This window comes from Prionailurus viverrinus, chromosome B4 (genome assembly GCF_022837055.1).
Source record: "Prionailurus viverrinus isolate Anna chromosome B4, UM_Priviv_1.0, whole genome shotgun sequence".
Classification (NCBI taxonomy): Eukaryota; Metazoa; Chordata; class Mammalia; order Carnivora; family Felidae; genus Prionailurus; species Prionailurus viverrinus.
The window spans coordinates 9,891,939-9,906,954 of NC_062567.1; the positions used below are offsets into that span (position 1 = coordinate 9,891,939).

The 15,016-nt window shown below is 46.4% G+C and overlaps 1 protein-coding gene across 3 annotated transcripts in view; it reads right to left on the bottom strand.

Annotated features, from left to right (window-relative positions):
* Window positions 1-15,016, bottom strand: part of FRMD4A (FERM domain containing 4A) — a 331,019-nt gene that overhangs the window by 300,818 nt on the left and 15,185 nt on the right. Inside the window, exon 1 of one of the 3 annotated variants that reach the window (XM_047864923.1) lies at window positions 12,371-12,870. The exons of 1 other annotated variant lie outside the window; for it this stretch is intronic. In XM_047864923.1, coding sequence (XP_047720879.1) covers window positions 12,371-12,463 — 93 coding nt within the window. In that variant the 5' untranslated portion in view covers window positions 12,464-12,870. Of the gene's footprint in view, window positions 1-12,370; window positions 12,872-15,016 lie in introns of those variants that run through there. One more of the 3 variants, XM_047864924.1, reaches the window with a different exon arrangement.

Consider the following 15,016-nt stretch of genomic DNA (forward strand, 5'->3'; position numbering starts at 1 on the left):
ATTGAAATGCTTTTTAGAATTTGCATTTAACCTGTCAAGAGTTTCTTTTCTTTTTTCTTTTTTCTTTTTTAAAGGAATTCCGATTTAGCAGTAGGACTATGATGCCAGCTGGAAGGCCTGACGATCTATTCCAAGATTAATTTTTTTTTTTTATTGAGATGCCTCCTTTTTATGAAATTGAAGACTGGGGAGAGAGAATGCATAGATATGTAGGTTGGGGTGGCACTCATCTTATTGGAGAAATCAAAAACTGGCATCTTGTGGGCCAAATGTAGGCCACAAATGTGCTTCGTTCGGCATGCATTGTTTTTCTTTAAGCTTGGCTTGGTTGCCAGCATATGAAAATTGAGATATTTCAGGGGCGTGTGGGTGGCTCAGTTGGTTAAGCTTCTGACTCTTGATCTCGGCTCAGGTCATGATCTTTCCGTTCATGAAACTCAGCCCCGTGTCCGTTCTGCACTGACAGTGTGGAGCCTGCTTGGGATTCTCTCTCTCTCTCTCTCTCTCTCTCTCTCTCTCTGCCCTTCCCCTGTTCTCCCTCTCTGTCTCAAAATAAATAAATAAACTTTCTTTAAAAATTGAGATATTTTATCTCTCTCTCACTCACACACACACGCTCTCCCTTGCTTAGAAGAAAACTGCACAAAGATTTTTATGGAAAGGTCAGAAGATACAGGACCAGCAACCCCAGTCTCCCCAAGCAGAGCTACGTAATACTGGCCCCATTTGCTAGGGCACAACTTTCCTCGCTGTGCTACATTTATTCGCCTGCCCGGCTGGTATCTGCATTTGCCTGGATGGGGCCGTATTTTGGAGGACAGTGGATGTGAAAGAGGCATTCCAGGATTAACGGAAGGATTACGTCCCAAGGGTACCATCAGAAATAGACACTGGCTGTTGAAAATAACCACTCTCTGATTGGCGAGTCTCAGAATGGACAGGAAAAGTCTTGGCCTGTGCATTACACACGTTTCTCTCATGCCACCTTAAGGCCATTTCACTGAAGGGAAAAAGGAATTCACAAGGTCTCAAAGATACTTCCATTTGCTGTTCGGCATGTTGGTTCAGTACTGTCCAGAGGGGACCGCAGAACACACATCTAAAAGGACGGTTTTAGAAGTAAAGGGCAGTTAAGATGCTCTGAGAACGGACTCTGTGATGGAACCAAATGCCACAGGACATCGGCATCGTCCCCTGGAGGTGAAGTTGAATGGGATTGCACATGGTCTGGGGAGCCTGGCTTCTGCCCTGTGGGCACTGGTCCCTGGGAGACTGTTGTTGAAGGCAATCGTGTGAGTATATCGCTCTGTGCTGCTGGGTTCAAATCACTGAGTGTTTTCAGGAGATTTTTTTTTTTCCTCTGTAGCTCCTCTCCCTGAACGCTCCGCTATTTGAAAACTCAGAGCTGGGGCCCAGCAGGATGAAGGGCTCGCTCTCCTTCAGTACTAGGTTGACATCTTAACAACAGGGGTACTGGGACCTGGTACCCACATTGCTGCCTACATGGAGGGACTTGGCCACGCAATGCAGCCCTGTGAAAGCAGGGGTGCTACTGCACGTGTCCGGGGAAAGCATGCTCAGGGCCCCTGGCAACTGAGTTTATCCACACCCAGGCCCACCAGTTCCGCTCCGGAAACAAAACAGCCTTATTCACCACCATCAGCCGAGAACAGTGGGAGGGACCCACCACACGTCTGCTGTAAAAACCGTTCTTTCACTCGTTCAAATTGGATGTGCCTCCTAGAAAGGGAGAATGGGAGGGATGGGGAAGGGGACTCTATGTGGGGACTGGGTGAACACTCATGGGATCTGCATGAAGGACTATGTGCAGATGGCCAGTGGCTGTTACTTTCCTTCGAGCCGACCGGGAGATAAGAGTACAATTTTCTTCTACGAGGACACCGCGAAAACTCAGCGAAATAGAACCCTGGTGTCAGACACATGATTTCTGCCAGTTCAGTTCAGATCCATTTGCTTTATACAGACCGGGTCTGAGGCCCTAAATTCAGAGTTCATATGAGAACTTGCTCATTCCGGCCATTTGGTGGCTGGCTCGCCCCTAAACTATACTTTCTAAATATATTCTGGGACTTGGCTGGGTTATGAGGCCCCGACACATGATTACATCAATCCATGGCTTGTAAAAAAAAAAAAAAAAATTCCGAGGCAAAGCAAAACAATAGAAAAGAAGTTTTCTTCGGCTAGATCCCAGGGAAGCTAAAGCTTTGAGGAAGAGGGGCAAGCTTTTGACACAGGTGACCAACAAAAGATATTGAAATTTTTCACCTTCTTTTTTTTTTTTTTTTTTTGGCAAGACAAGCTGTAAGGGACAAGCACAGCTCCCCTTTCCTGATATAGTGGTTTAAGCGGGGGGAGGGGACGTCAAGTAGGAACACTGTGTTTCTAGGGTGCCACCAGGAGGAAGACTCACTACTGGCCTTGGCTGTCATAATTTTCACCTCATTATTTCCCCATCACGGTCTCTACCTGCTGTGTCCAGGATTGACCTTTGGTTGAGCAAAAATTGTCCTAAGAATCTCTCTTTTTCCTGTCTGCATTATTTTCCCCTTTCCTAGGCTGCGTTCTCCTCTCTTCCTCACTGGCGCCTATATTTCTGGAAAACGATCTGCAGTTTCTCACCCTGTAGTCCGTAATTGTGTGCCCCAGAGGTTCAGATTCAGTATGACTGGGGTGGAGACCGCGCATCTGTGATTTAGAGAACACCCAGCAATTCTGATGCGGGCCGTTTGCACCCAAGATTTTTGATGACAGTGCAGTCAGATGACGTCCTAGCCCTTATCTTCCTTGGCTATCAGCAGCAGTGGGCAGCCCCACTTTCCCTTCTGAGAATTTCTCTTCAATTCTCTTGCTACCTCACTGGCTGCTCCTTCCTAGTCTTCTTTGCTTGGAACTGACTTCTAAACTTCAGAGTGGCCACGGGTCCAGTCCTTGGACGTTTCCCAGGTTTTAGCTACTGGTTCTGTGACTTGAAACACCATCCACTAGTGGATGTTTTTCTAGAAGAAAAAGAAGCCCAGATGTGTAGTGTTTGCTGATTTTCCTGGTGCAGTTCTCCCACTAGGGACTCCTCTCAAGTTGCCACATGTCACCACTGCCCGGAGAGGTGGGAAGAGACGTGGGCACAATCAGCACTCACAAGCCTGGACAAGCCAGCCTCAGGGCGCCTGGTTTACCTCTGTAGGCCGGAGCTCCCACTTGCCCATGAAACTTATATTCTTTTTTTTTTTAATTAAAAAAAAAATTTTTTTTTCAACGTTTTTTATTTATTCTTGGGACAGAGAGAGACAGAGCATGAACGGGGGAGGGGCAGAGAGAGAGAGGGAGACACAGAATCGGAAACAGGCTCCAGGCTCCAAGCCATCAGCCCAGAGCCTGACGCGGGGCTCGAACTCACGAACTGCGAGATCGTGACCTGGCTGAAGTCGGACGCTTAACCGACTGCGCCACCCAGGTGCCCCAAAACTTATATTCTTAATGTCTTCCATTTGAATGTGAATCATCTCAAGTCCACCTCATCCAAAGGGAGCTCTCGGGTCTCCCTCACCTCTGCCGTCACTCCCATTCAGCCCCTTGGCAATGTCTCCAACATTAGGGTCAACTCCAGGCTACAGCTGCTCAGGGGTCAGTCTTGACCCCTGTCTTCCTTCCTCACTCTCTCCCTGATCCATCAGCCAATCCTGACAGCCCTACCTTCCAAGTAAATCCAGAATCCGTTTATTTCTTATTGCTCATCACCGGCAGAGTATCTTCTGGTCTAAACCATCACCATTTCTTGTCAGGATTATTGCGCTACTGCCCAGATGAGCCACCCGGTTCTCTATCAGCCTACTATGCCTTCAAAACATACCAGCTAGTGTCATTCTTTGGTCCCCAAACCACTGGTCTTCTTCTACACTCAGAGTAAAACCCCCAAGTCCTTATCATGGCCCACAGAGCCCTCTGTCACCGGGGCTCCTAACACTTCCTGACCACGGCTCTGTTCCAGGTACCCTCTCCCCTCACTCTGCTGCGGCTCCTGCTGTCCCCTGACCCCCAGCCTCACTAGTTTCCCAGCCCATCAAGGATGCCCTGGCATTGCACATCTTGCGTTACTGGTGGTTTCTCTCACCAGGCACATTCCTTCCCCAGAGGGCTCTATGGCTCACCTCCTTTCTCCCGCATGTCTCTTCTCAAACATCTTCACCGAGAGCCACAGCACATAAAAATGCAGCACCCCCATCTCCCCCCACTTTTTATACTGCTCTATTTCCTCTTAGAAGACTTCACATCACTTACGAGACTTTGCTATATCCCCTGGGTCTAGACCTCTGCCTGGCACGTAGTAGGTACTAAATAAAAATCTGTGGAAATCATCAACAGTGGGTCAGATCCTAGGCATTGCATTCCTTGGGGTATTTGGATTTTGAGACTGGTTTGATTGACCTCGGACCGAATTTTCCAGAAATGATCAATATACTTTTAAGACTTATTGGTTCTCCTGATTCATGTTCCAATAGAGGTAATAGAGAGGGACCCTTTGGAAGCATTATCCATGTGGAAATGTGACCTTGGCATTTTTTAGAAAAGTCAGCAAGCACTAGAGGAAAATGATCGGAGGCGTATTTATGGACTATCTCAAAATACTCATCTACAGATTCTGACTGGGAAGGGAAAGGGCCTGCCCACACACTCAAAAGGGTTAATCGTGTAGTAGAATTTCAGTAAGTTTTTCCTGAGCAAGTTCTCTCCCAAGAAGGACTAGCATCCTAAAATAAGTCACCTATTAGGGCTAACAATGACACAAATGTTCATCTGCATAACAAAGGCAGGCACTTTGCAACCCTATCCTTTGGGTGACAATTCTATTTGAGTCAAGGTCTGAGTGTTTGACCCTGAAGACATTCTTTTTATGTCACAGTCATTCAATTAATGTTTATTTGTCCAATATACACGCCAGGCACTGTTCTAGGTTCTGGAGCTTAGTAGAAAAACTGACCAAGTCCTTTGAAGCAGTTAGCTATTGAGCCGCCAGAAAGGAAAAGAAAAAAAAGAAAGAAAGAAAGAAAGAAAAATCCACAGATGTGGCTTCTCCACTCCCAGGTAAGAAAACAAAGACCCGGGGCCATAACTTCTTCCGCATTGTTTTATACACATGAGATAACAGTGTTCTCAGAGGTGCATTGATGAATCAATACAAATAAAAGCTCACTGTTTGTAACTGTGTGTTCCAAGAAGTTCTTATGTCACACAGGTGGAGAGTATTCGCTTTGCTAGTGCAATTTGTAAGAGATCTGTTTTCAAAACACCTACAGAAAGTGTTCTGAGATTACATGATTGATTTTGTGGACATAGCTGCAATACAGCAGTTGGAAAACTCGGAGGGGGCTTTGTCTGTGCTCCAGTGGGGGGGGGGGGGGAGTTCTGCAGGGCTAGTTGGATGGGGGTGTTTCTGATCTCTAAATTGTCTGGAAGTCCTGCATGAAACTAGCCACTGTGACTTCAGAAGGTTGTGTTTAATTACCCAGAAAGTGGCCTCAAAGTGCTGAGCGCTGCCCAAGATGTCCCAGCAATATGGACCCAACTCGCAAAGGGTTTAAATGATTTTTTTTCCCCGTTGAGAATAGCACTTTTGAGTAAAAATCCAACACAATCAACTCTATTATTTTTTTCACATGAAAACACCAGAAAGCATGGAAACTAGCTAACTTCCTTAAGCTCCACCTTACTCAGACCACCCATGTTGTCCATAATCTTACTTCAATGTGGCTGTACATTACAATTTCCTGGGGCTTAAATACCGATGCCGGGACCCCTCTCTAGAGATTCTGATAAGCGCTGATCTGGGGGACAGCCTGGGCATTGGGACTTTTTAAAGCTCCTCGGAAGCTTCCCATGTGAAACCAAGGTTGAAAAGTGCCGTTTTAGGATGAGTCATGGCACTTGACCCACGACATCGGGGAGAGAGAGTCCTGAGAAAGAGTCAGGACTTGGAGGCACGCGGTCTAGAGAGAGAAACCATCGCTTGGTTTCACGTTCAGCTGGATAATGCCATTTGGTGTAAGATGAAGCTCCTGGGGGTCCCGACCATTTGTATCGAGGTTTCCTGTCCTGTTTTCCACATTAGCCCAAGGAATAAAACCTCCAGATTGGTACCAGGAAGGACAGCCTTTCCACGGTGCGAGCTCATTCTGGCCAAGACGTGAAGTCATGGGTTTAACTGGACATAAGCGACTATAAGAAATAAAATACACGTCAGTTCACCAAGTTTGGGTCACTTAAAATGGCACGGGACTAGACAATATGGGGAAAATGGCCTTTAACGCAGCCTGTGAACCAGAGCATTGGAGTCCCCGAGAGGCCATGTTCTTCTCCAAAGAGGGGTGTATTTATAGAAAGAACAAAACCTTTATGCAGGATGAGGGGTTGGATAATAATATGTGTGAATACACTGATGTGTCTGAACAGTTTCTTGGCTGTCTGCTTTCAATGGTAATAAATATCCACTAAAAGCCGTCTGCTATATGTGTTTCTGGTAAAGTCTCGCACTTCCCTGCATGAATACATTCAGAATGTAAGCACCACACACTGGACTATAGACACTCTGTTGTATTCTGAATTCTTAAGTTATGCAGCTTAGCAGCTGTGATAATGTAATGGTTTGCAAAATAATAGACTGGCAATACGTCAACCTGAAATAACACATCAAATAATGAATAACGTGGGTGCGAAGAGGTTTAATTTATACCGTGTTAAAAATACTGCTCCAGAAATATCACACCATTTCAGTCTTTCCGAGCCAAAAAAAAAAAAAAAAATCCTTTCACTTAAATATTCAAATAATTGTGGTCGAAGAGAATGCGTTCTTGTTTCTTTTCTTCCCCCCCTCACCAATAAAAATGTCAAATTTACATTACTCTGCGAAGAGACATGCGAGATGAGTCTGGTCAGTTGTTCGCACACACGCTTTGTTCTACTCTTAGAGTTTAGAGCATTTGTCTCCTTAGTGTGTGTCAACGTGTAAGAGCGAACACACTTCCCATCAGCAATAATTGGGCTTCGGGTGACTTCATGTGTAAAAGGAGGCTGTTTCTGTTTACATCTTAATTCTTCTCTTCCTCCCGAATTTTCTCACTGAGGGAAGTTTATAAGAGCTTTCAGATTTCATTTATTTGCTCATCTAGTGAATATCACACTTGTTTTGTGAACCAGAGGCCAAGATGTGCTCCCTGCGTCAGGGAGCTCATCATCACGTGGAGACTGGACATCACGGAAATAAGATGGAAACAGGGGCATCCAATGCAGTGTGATCTGGGGTGCTATGAGGAAAATGCAGAGGGCTGGGGGAGCCCAAAGCCAAGAGTACTTATTCAGACTTGGGGAAGGGGCAGGGTTTCTGAAAAGCCTTCCTAAGGGTGTTACTTTTAGACCGAAGGATATGACTTGGAAGTTAAGGAGGTAGAGGGAGGAGGCAGTGTGTGTCAGGCAGACCAAAGCATGTGCAAAGGCCCTGAGGCAAGGGAGCTCATGGTAGTTGGGGGAACCACAGATATGTTCAGTGTGGTTGGAGTCTAACATGCTCAGGGTAAATTAGGGGAAGAGCTGAGGCTGGGGAGGGCGGTAGGGTCCTAACCATGAAGGCCTTGTCATTACATTGAGGCATTTATCTAAGTACTTATCTTGAAGTAGGGAACCACTTAAGGGTTTTAAGTAAACCAGTGACTTGACCAAGCCTGTGTTTTAGAAAGATCACACTGCTGTAACACACAACGCGGACTTCGGGGGCATAAGAATGGCAACTGTTTTTAAAAATTTTTTTTTTCAATGTTTTTATTTATTTTTGGGACAGAGAGAGACAGAGCATGAACGGGGGAGGGGCAGAGAGAGAGGGAGACACAGAATCGGAAACAGGCTCCAGGCTCTGAGCCATCAGCCCAGAGCCCGACGCGGGGCTCGAACTCACGGACCGCGAGATTGTGACCTGGCTGAAGTCGGACGCTTAACCGACTGTGCCACCCAGGCGCCCCAGAATGGCAACTGTTTGAAAGTGAAAGATGACAGTGGCCTGAGCCCAGGGAAGGGAAGCGGCAGGGAGGGTGTCTGGATTCTGCTCCGGGTGTCTTGGTAGCCGGTGGACTGGAGGGGGAGCAGGATTGTAAGGTGACCAATTCCATTTTGGACATGTTGAATTTGAGGTGTTGAGACATCCAGGAGAACAGAGATGTCCCTCCTTCTCAGGATATGTGGGGCTGAGCGGTAGAGAAGATAAATCAATGGGAAGGTGAGCATCCGTAATAAATGCACACCCTGAGACAGCTCGGGCCCGGCCACAGAAAGCTTTAGCCGACTTATTCTTGGGGTTTGGAACTAGAAGGAAAGGCAATCTCTGACATGAAACCATTTTCTCATAGTGTAGGGTCATAGTAGGTTCATAAAGACATCGTCCCCTCTCCAAGGCAAACCTCCAGGAGAAAGGTCCACATCTGCTGTTCCCTTCACTCATTTACATGCGACACTCTTAACACTCATTAGAATTTTCCATGAAGTTCATTTTTACCTCTGGAGTCACAACATCTGGCTCTGGAAGGAAGAGACCCTATAGAGGGATACGGGCTTGTCCAAGTTTAGGTACTTGGTGTTTGCATGCAGCGAATTGGAAACATTCTGTTTTCTATGTGTCTTGCATAAAATTGGGAGTCCAGGGCAAGTTATCACCAGGAAATACTGTCTGTCTTGGCTTTATTGAGTGACTATCCTTAAAGGACTTCTCCAGATAATTGCGAGGTGTGCCCAAGCCTGTGTGTGTGTGCAAAGGCCACCAGTTATTAAAAATACAAGCCACTGTTCCTCCACTCAAAGATAAGCAAACTTTAAAAATACCCTATCATTGGGGTATGATTTCGTGGTTCGTGAGTTGGAGCCCCACATCGGGCTCTCTGCTGTCAGCTTAAAAAAATTTTTTTTAATGTTTATTTATTTTTGAGACAGAGAGAGACAGAGCATAAACGGGGGAGGTTCAGAGAGAGGGGGACACAGAATCCGAAGAAGGCTCCAGGCTCTGAGCTGTCAGCACAGAGCCCAATGCGGGGCTCGAACTCACGGACCGTGAGATTGTGACCTGAGCCGAAGTCGGACGCTTCACCGACTGAGCCACCCAGGCGCCCCATCTGCTGTCAGCTTAGAGCCTGCTTGGGATCCTCTGTCTCCCTCTCTCTCTGCCCCTCCCCCTCTGGTTCTCTCGCTCTCAAAATAAATAAACTTAAAAAAAAATACCCTATCATTAATGATGGCTTTCTATATGTGAGGTTATTGTGTTAGGTCCTTACATAAGGAAATTATCTGTAATCCTTAATAACTGCCCTCAAGGGTGGATACTGCGGATGTAGAAACTAAGAACGTGGAGAAAGCCTGGTCACATGGCCAAGGTCACACAATTAGCAACAGATGAGGCTCTCAGTTTTGGGGACCGTGTGACTGCCAGCCCTGCCCTTTCACCCCACCTGGCTGCTTCCAGTAGCACCTAATTTGTTTTCATTTCTTGTTTTGTAGCTAAATTAGTGCCCTGTGACGTCAAAGCTTGTAACTATTTTGTTTATATAAACCCGGATCCCAAATCTCCCGTCTTACCAAGCAAAGCATCTTGTATTTCTGATGTTTTTCCTGCCCTGCCTAGCACGGTGATGGGCTCCTGGCCCGAGTGAGTGCTTTGGAAATCAGGATTTGATGAATGTCTAGATAGCACAGTTCAAAGGTGCATTTTGTTTTCCAGAAAAATGTTTCCTGTTGGAAAACAGGAGCAACTGTGTAATTGTGCGTACAGCCGGCCCCAGGGATCACGAACTATTCTCCCTGCCTGAGTCTTCTATATTCCCTTTCATGCAAAGTACTGGTGACAGGTTGGCGATCACCCTTTGCTCAGGGCCAGGCTGCAATGTTGAGGCTCCCCCAGAGAGCAAAGGTAAAGGGACGAGAACCCAATGGCAGGGACAGAAGATACTGCGTCCCTAGACATGGGACCTACTCTGTGGTTGGTTGACTGTATGTTCCTGGGCAGAAGATTAACCCTCTCTACGTCATGGCTTCCCTGCTCCTACAGGACAAGGGCAATGGCCTCCATTCTCAGTGTCTCCCCAGCAACTCAGGATCCCACTACGAAGTAACGAATATAAAAATGCCCTGGAGTAAAGACGGTACAGATTTGCGAGGCCTTAAGATCATTACGCATCACAAGACAATGGAAACCCACCTGAATGCCTGTCACCCTCTAGGCTGCTGGTAGACCTGGGAAAGGTGCTGTTGCTTTCAAGTCAAGGCATCCCCTGAAAAGAGTGCTGGTCCCCAGTGTCTGCCCTTAACAGCAGATGCCATTTCTCACTTTTCCTGCCCTCTTTTTCCATAAATGTTTGACTCCGATTCTAAAAAGGGTCATAAAGCCGACAACAGGGTAAAACGTCCAGTTGGAATTCACGCATTCACCATACATGGCAATCAGTGTCATTCTCCCTTACGGGGGAGGGTGACACGGGGGGGCTCATAAGGAGTGCAAGGGCTGTCTTCCTGTGAGCCATGGTGTCCCGGCCCCGTTTCTTCACATCTAGCAACCAAGACGAATAGGCTACCTGATGGTCCGGTGAGGTGTCTGCTTCTCCTGGGCCCAGCAGCTTGCAGATCTAAGATCGCGTCACTGGTGTGAACCCACACGTGGAAAATAGGTCTGTGTGTTTTGAATGTAAGTAGGTACCAACACATATGACCATGTTTTATGTATGATGCTACGTTCAGAGTCTGTCGGTCTTTCTTAAATTGGTGAACAGTGAATGACAGAAGTGGTAACTACATACGTGCGGATTTATTAACCACCCACGATCTATCAAGCATCCGTCTGGAGATTCTAATGGTTAAATAGAAGTTACCAGGTTACTATGGATTTTTTTTTGTGCCCATGCCCAGATAACTCTCTCCTTACTGTGACCAGGTTCTACAACTCCAGCGTGTACAATTCGCATTTCTAAATGATTAGTTGTGAACAGAACATCTTACATCAACTTATCGTAAAAGTCAAAATATTTTCCACAGAACCTAAAATCATATTCAGTATAAGCCGTAAGTATTAGTCTTAGGTTCTAGAGCTATTGGGATAGAAGGGAGCATACAGGAGGCACTGACTGTGTATTAGCTGGTGACTCTGTTATTGAGCACAAGAGATATGTCTCAAAATAAAGACCTACACACAACCAGAATAGGAAGTGAAGGGTTTTTTTCACCAGTACTCAAATGGCAGAAAGAACGCAACTCATCACGAGTCAGGAAATCAAGTCCACCTGAAAGTCTAGATAGACACTCATATATTTTTTTAACACTTCAACTGCGTTTCCCTTAAATGAAAAAAGAAAATCACTGAGTTGTAAGCATTCCAGCCAGAACAAGTTCCTCGAATTCAACCCTGTTCCCCTTCGTAAGATACAGCAGGTTGCTTATCTCTCAAGAGAGCTTTTGTGATGCTATTTGCCTTATGGCTTTTCCACTGCACTTTAGTCTAGGACATCTAAGTAGACTCCTCAGCTCAGGGAGAGGAATGCCATGATTCCAACAGGAGCTTCTGGGTTTCCAAAACCCACAAAGCATTCCACCCCCTGCGGGGATGTAGGCATTTTGTCCCTGCACCAAGCCCAACATCCCGAGGACAGCTAGTTTTGCGTTAACCTTAGTCATCCCCCACACTGCATTAGTCACTCCAAAGAAGGACAAATCCTTATTACTTTACAGGATCATCTCTGCCAGGGGCTACCATAAAGTAAGCATGTTTCAGAAAATTAACAGAGTAGTTTTGAGCCGAAACCCATAGTATAAAAAAAAAAAAATCCAAAATGATGGCAAGGTATTTGAAACGACAACAACACGACAGAGGACAGTTTGCATCAATGGGGGTGGGGGGCATAATTCAAACCCTCCAGGCATCAAAGCTCCTTAACATCATCAGCGCCTCCTTTGAAGACTCCGTCACCCCACAGAGGAAATTTGCAGCTGTGCGACTAATGGATCTGTTTGTAGCCCCTGCTCTTCTCCCCAGGAGCTCACTTCTTCTCTCCCCATCCCAAAGGGCAGTCAGTCCCCACCCCATCTCTTTCCCTCCTATCTCATCTCTGACAGCACCTCCCCCCCCATGCACAGCACAGATTTACTGCAAATTTCTCATCAGTTATCTGTTAAGAAAAAAATTTACACATCATAGAGTGTTCTACCGTCCCAGGAATTCAGAATTCTCAGGAAAACAGGGCTACCAGAAGGGATGTTGTGTACAATGCAAACAAACATCTCCCTTTCTTTGGAGCAATTGCTCGATGCAAAACAAGCCGCCCGCCACGTTGCTTACCCTCTCCACGCTGCGTCTTCTCAGAGATCCATACGGAATTTTCAGTAAAAGTCTTTGAGATCTATTCGGAGCCACTGCAGCCTGAACCACCATGGTGTTGGAGCCGCGTGAGCAAGTGTGTGTGTGTGTGTGTGTGTGTGTGTGTGTGTGTGTGTGAGTGTGTGTGCTCCCAGCAAAGTGAGAGACAAGGCTTCCTCAAAACTAAGTTATGGTCTCCTGGAGGTTTCCCAAATATCAAATAACCAAAAGAGTTTTTTCTTTCGACTGTATGAGTCAAGATGTGGTTCGTAGGGAGGCGGGGGAATGGGGGAGCAGAAAAATAGCCCAAGTTCTGTAACTTCAGCCTGCCTTCAGCAGCGCGGATTTAGCTGCCTCTTGTCTGTCCCTGCCTGTCAGTCCCCTCGGTGAGACTGCATGTCCCAGAAGTTGGCAAGCGACGCCTCTGGGGAGAGTGATCCAGAAATGTCAACTTTGCTTCTCGTGGCGACGGACGGTAACCAGGTCAGTGGTCTAATCAAAGCTCCATCAGACGTAGTATTCATTCTGTCACGTGACTCCAAAGCCCCTCGGCCGTACAGTAGGTCACATGCTCCCCTTAAAAAGACTATTTGGAATATCACCATCTGGTGCGGAGATTAATGTGAAATCCTGCATTCTGATTTCACTCTTTTCCGAGCACAGGAAAAATGTTTGCAGACCAGTGACATAACGCACTGGGGACTTGGGGAATCCCTCTTCACAGTCGTAAATTACACATATGACCCTGAGCATCAGATGTGCATATCTGGTTTTTCTCTCTCGCTTTCCAATGCATAGAAAATAAACGTGGGAGTGCAATTAATTATATATGTGGATGTAGTCCGCAAAGATAGAGTGTGAGTGAAGGAAAAAATGTTGGTATCATATGGTTCCGATGAATCAAATCAAATACTCCAGACAGACTTGCATTTGGCACGTCTTCGTTTAAATGTTTGTGTCAGAGGACATTTATTTTTACGCATGCCAGTTAACGTGAAGCAGTTAGGTTTGATTTTACAAGGCTCTGAAAAGGACTAGATTCAGATTCATCCCTCATATTTCCTATTCTTTTCTGATAACAGCGTATGATTCCAGATCAGACAGCCCTATGAAGGACGGTACACGTGATCTAAGATGTTAACTTTTCTGTAATATTTTGTAATTGATATATTCTTCATCTATGGCTACCTCTCTCTGCTCCCTGCCGCCCCCCCAAATCTGCTTATTTCTCCAGCAGAGAAAATTAACGATAAATAAAAACAAGTCAGGGGCTTCCTGAATTGGAGGTATTTTTGTTTTCTTGCTGTTAATGTATTTCTACATCCACTGGTCCTCTCTGCGCTGGGTTTTCAGAAAGGGATGCCATTTCCTTTGTAGTAATCCATGCTTTTTGGTGTTAGCCTGATATCACTTACGTGCTTTGGGATCTGGCTTTTATTTATTCTCTGCGGGCCAGTTTATTGCAAACCATGGAAAAGAAAGTTGTGTTTATTCAAAGACTCTAATAGGAAATGGGGTGGGGTGCAAGGCGAAGAAGCAAAGGTTTACACTGCTGGAAAATGAACCAGGAAAGCCTCTCCAAGGTGGGTGCCGGTGGGGGCGGGGTGGGAGCGACGGAAGCAGGGCCTGGTCACCCAGTGCAGACACGCATTAAGAGGCAGTTAAAGAAAGCATCAAGTTGATGTGGGAAATTTCAAATATACAACAATCGGGCTTTGTTCGTAATGGGTTCCATATGTGCGTCGGAGAGCCAGGGAAAGGGTGAGAGAGAAGGCGAGCGAGGAGAGACGGGAAGGAAGTTACTCAGCCCGGCTTGCGGAGCGGCCTCTGCAAGGAGGTGGTTTAGATTTACCTTTTTCCCTCTTTCTCACCTCCTTCCTGCACTGCCTGGTTTCAAACCTGGCTTCAAACTATCTGGGGATGGAAATAAATCCGGAATGGTATCCAATCATTTGGCCAAAGGCATCCGGTTTCCTTGATAAAACCACACTGGACGACGTAAGGGTTTTGAATGAAGGACAGGCACATTTTCAAAAACATTTATCTGTCCAGAGTCCCTGGATGTCTTCCTTCCAGCGCAGTTTGAGTGGGGGGCCAGGGAAGGGGGGGGGGCGGGGGGTGGCGCTGGATCAGAACAGCTGAGAGAGGAGTCACTGTCTCTCTCCTGACCCAGGCCGGGTGAAGCCCCTGGGAGCTGAATTTATTTATATTTGACTAAATGCAACTTCCTGTTTCCCAGGGGTATTAATGAGTGTTTCGCTGACGAGTTAAGGCCTCATGGCATAGTTCAGATCATAAAGGACACTTTGATGAGCTAAGTGCAAATAAAACAAAAACATATGCATTTGATTAAGGTTAAAATACATATAGAAGAGAATGTTAATGGAAACAAAAATAACCCTGAGCCAGACTCCCACACATTTGAGCCCCATCCGCTCTACCCCCCAGGGGGGCGAGGTGCAGGATCCTTTCCCATATGAGCCCCAGGGCCTTCTCCCAGCTAATGGGGACGAGGAGGTGTCTCCGGAGCTTTCCCCAGCCCCCGCAGAGTAACTAGCCACCTTCACAGACAGATCTGAACGCTCTCAAAGGTCAGCTTGTCCAAAAATACAAGCTGATAGTTTTGCC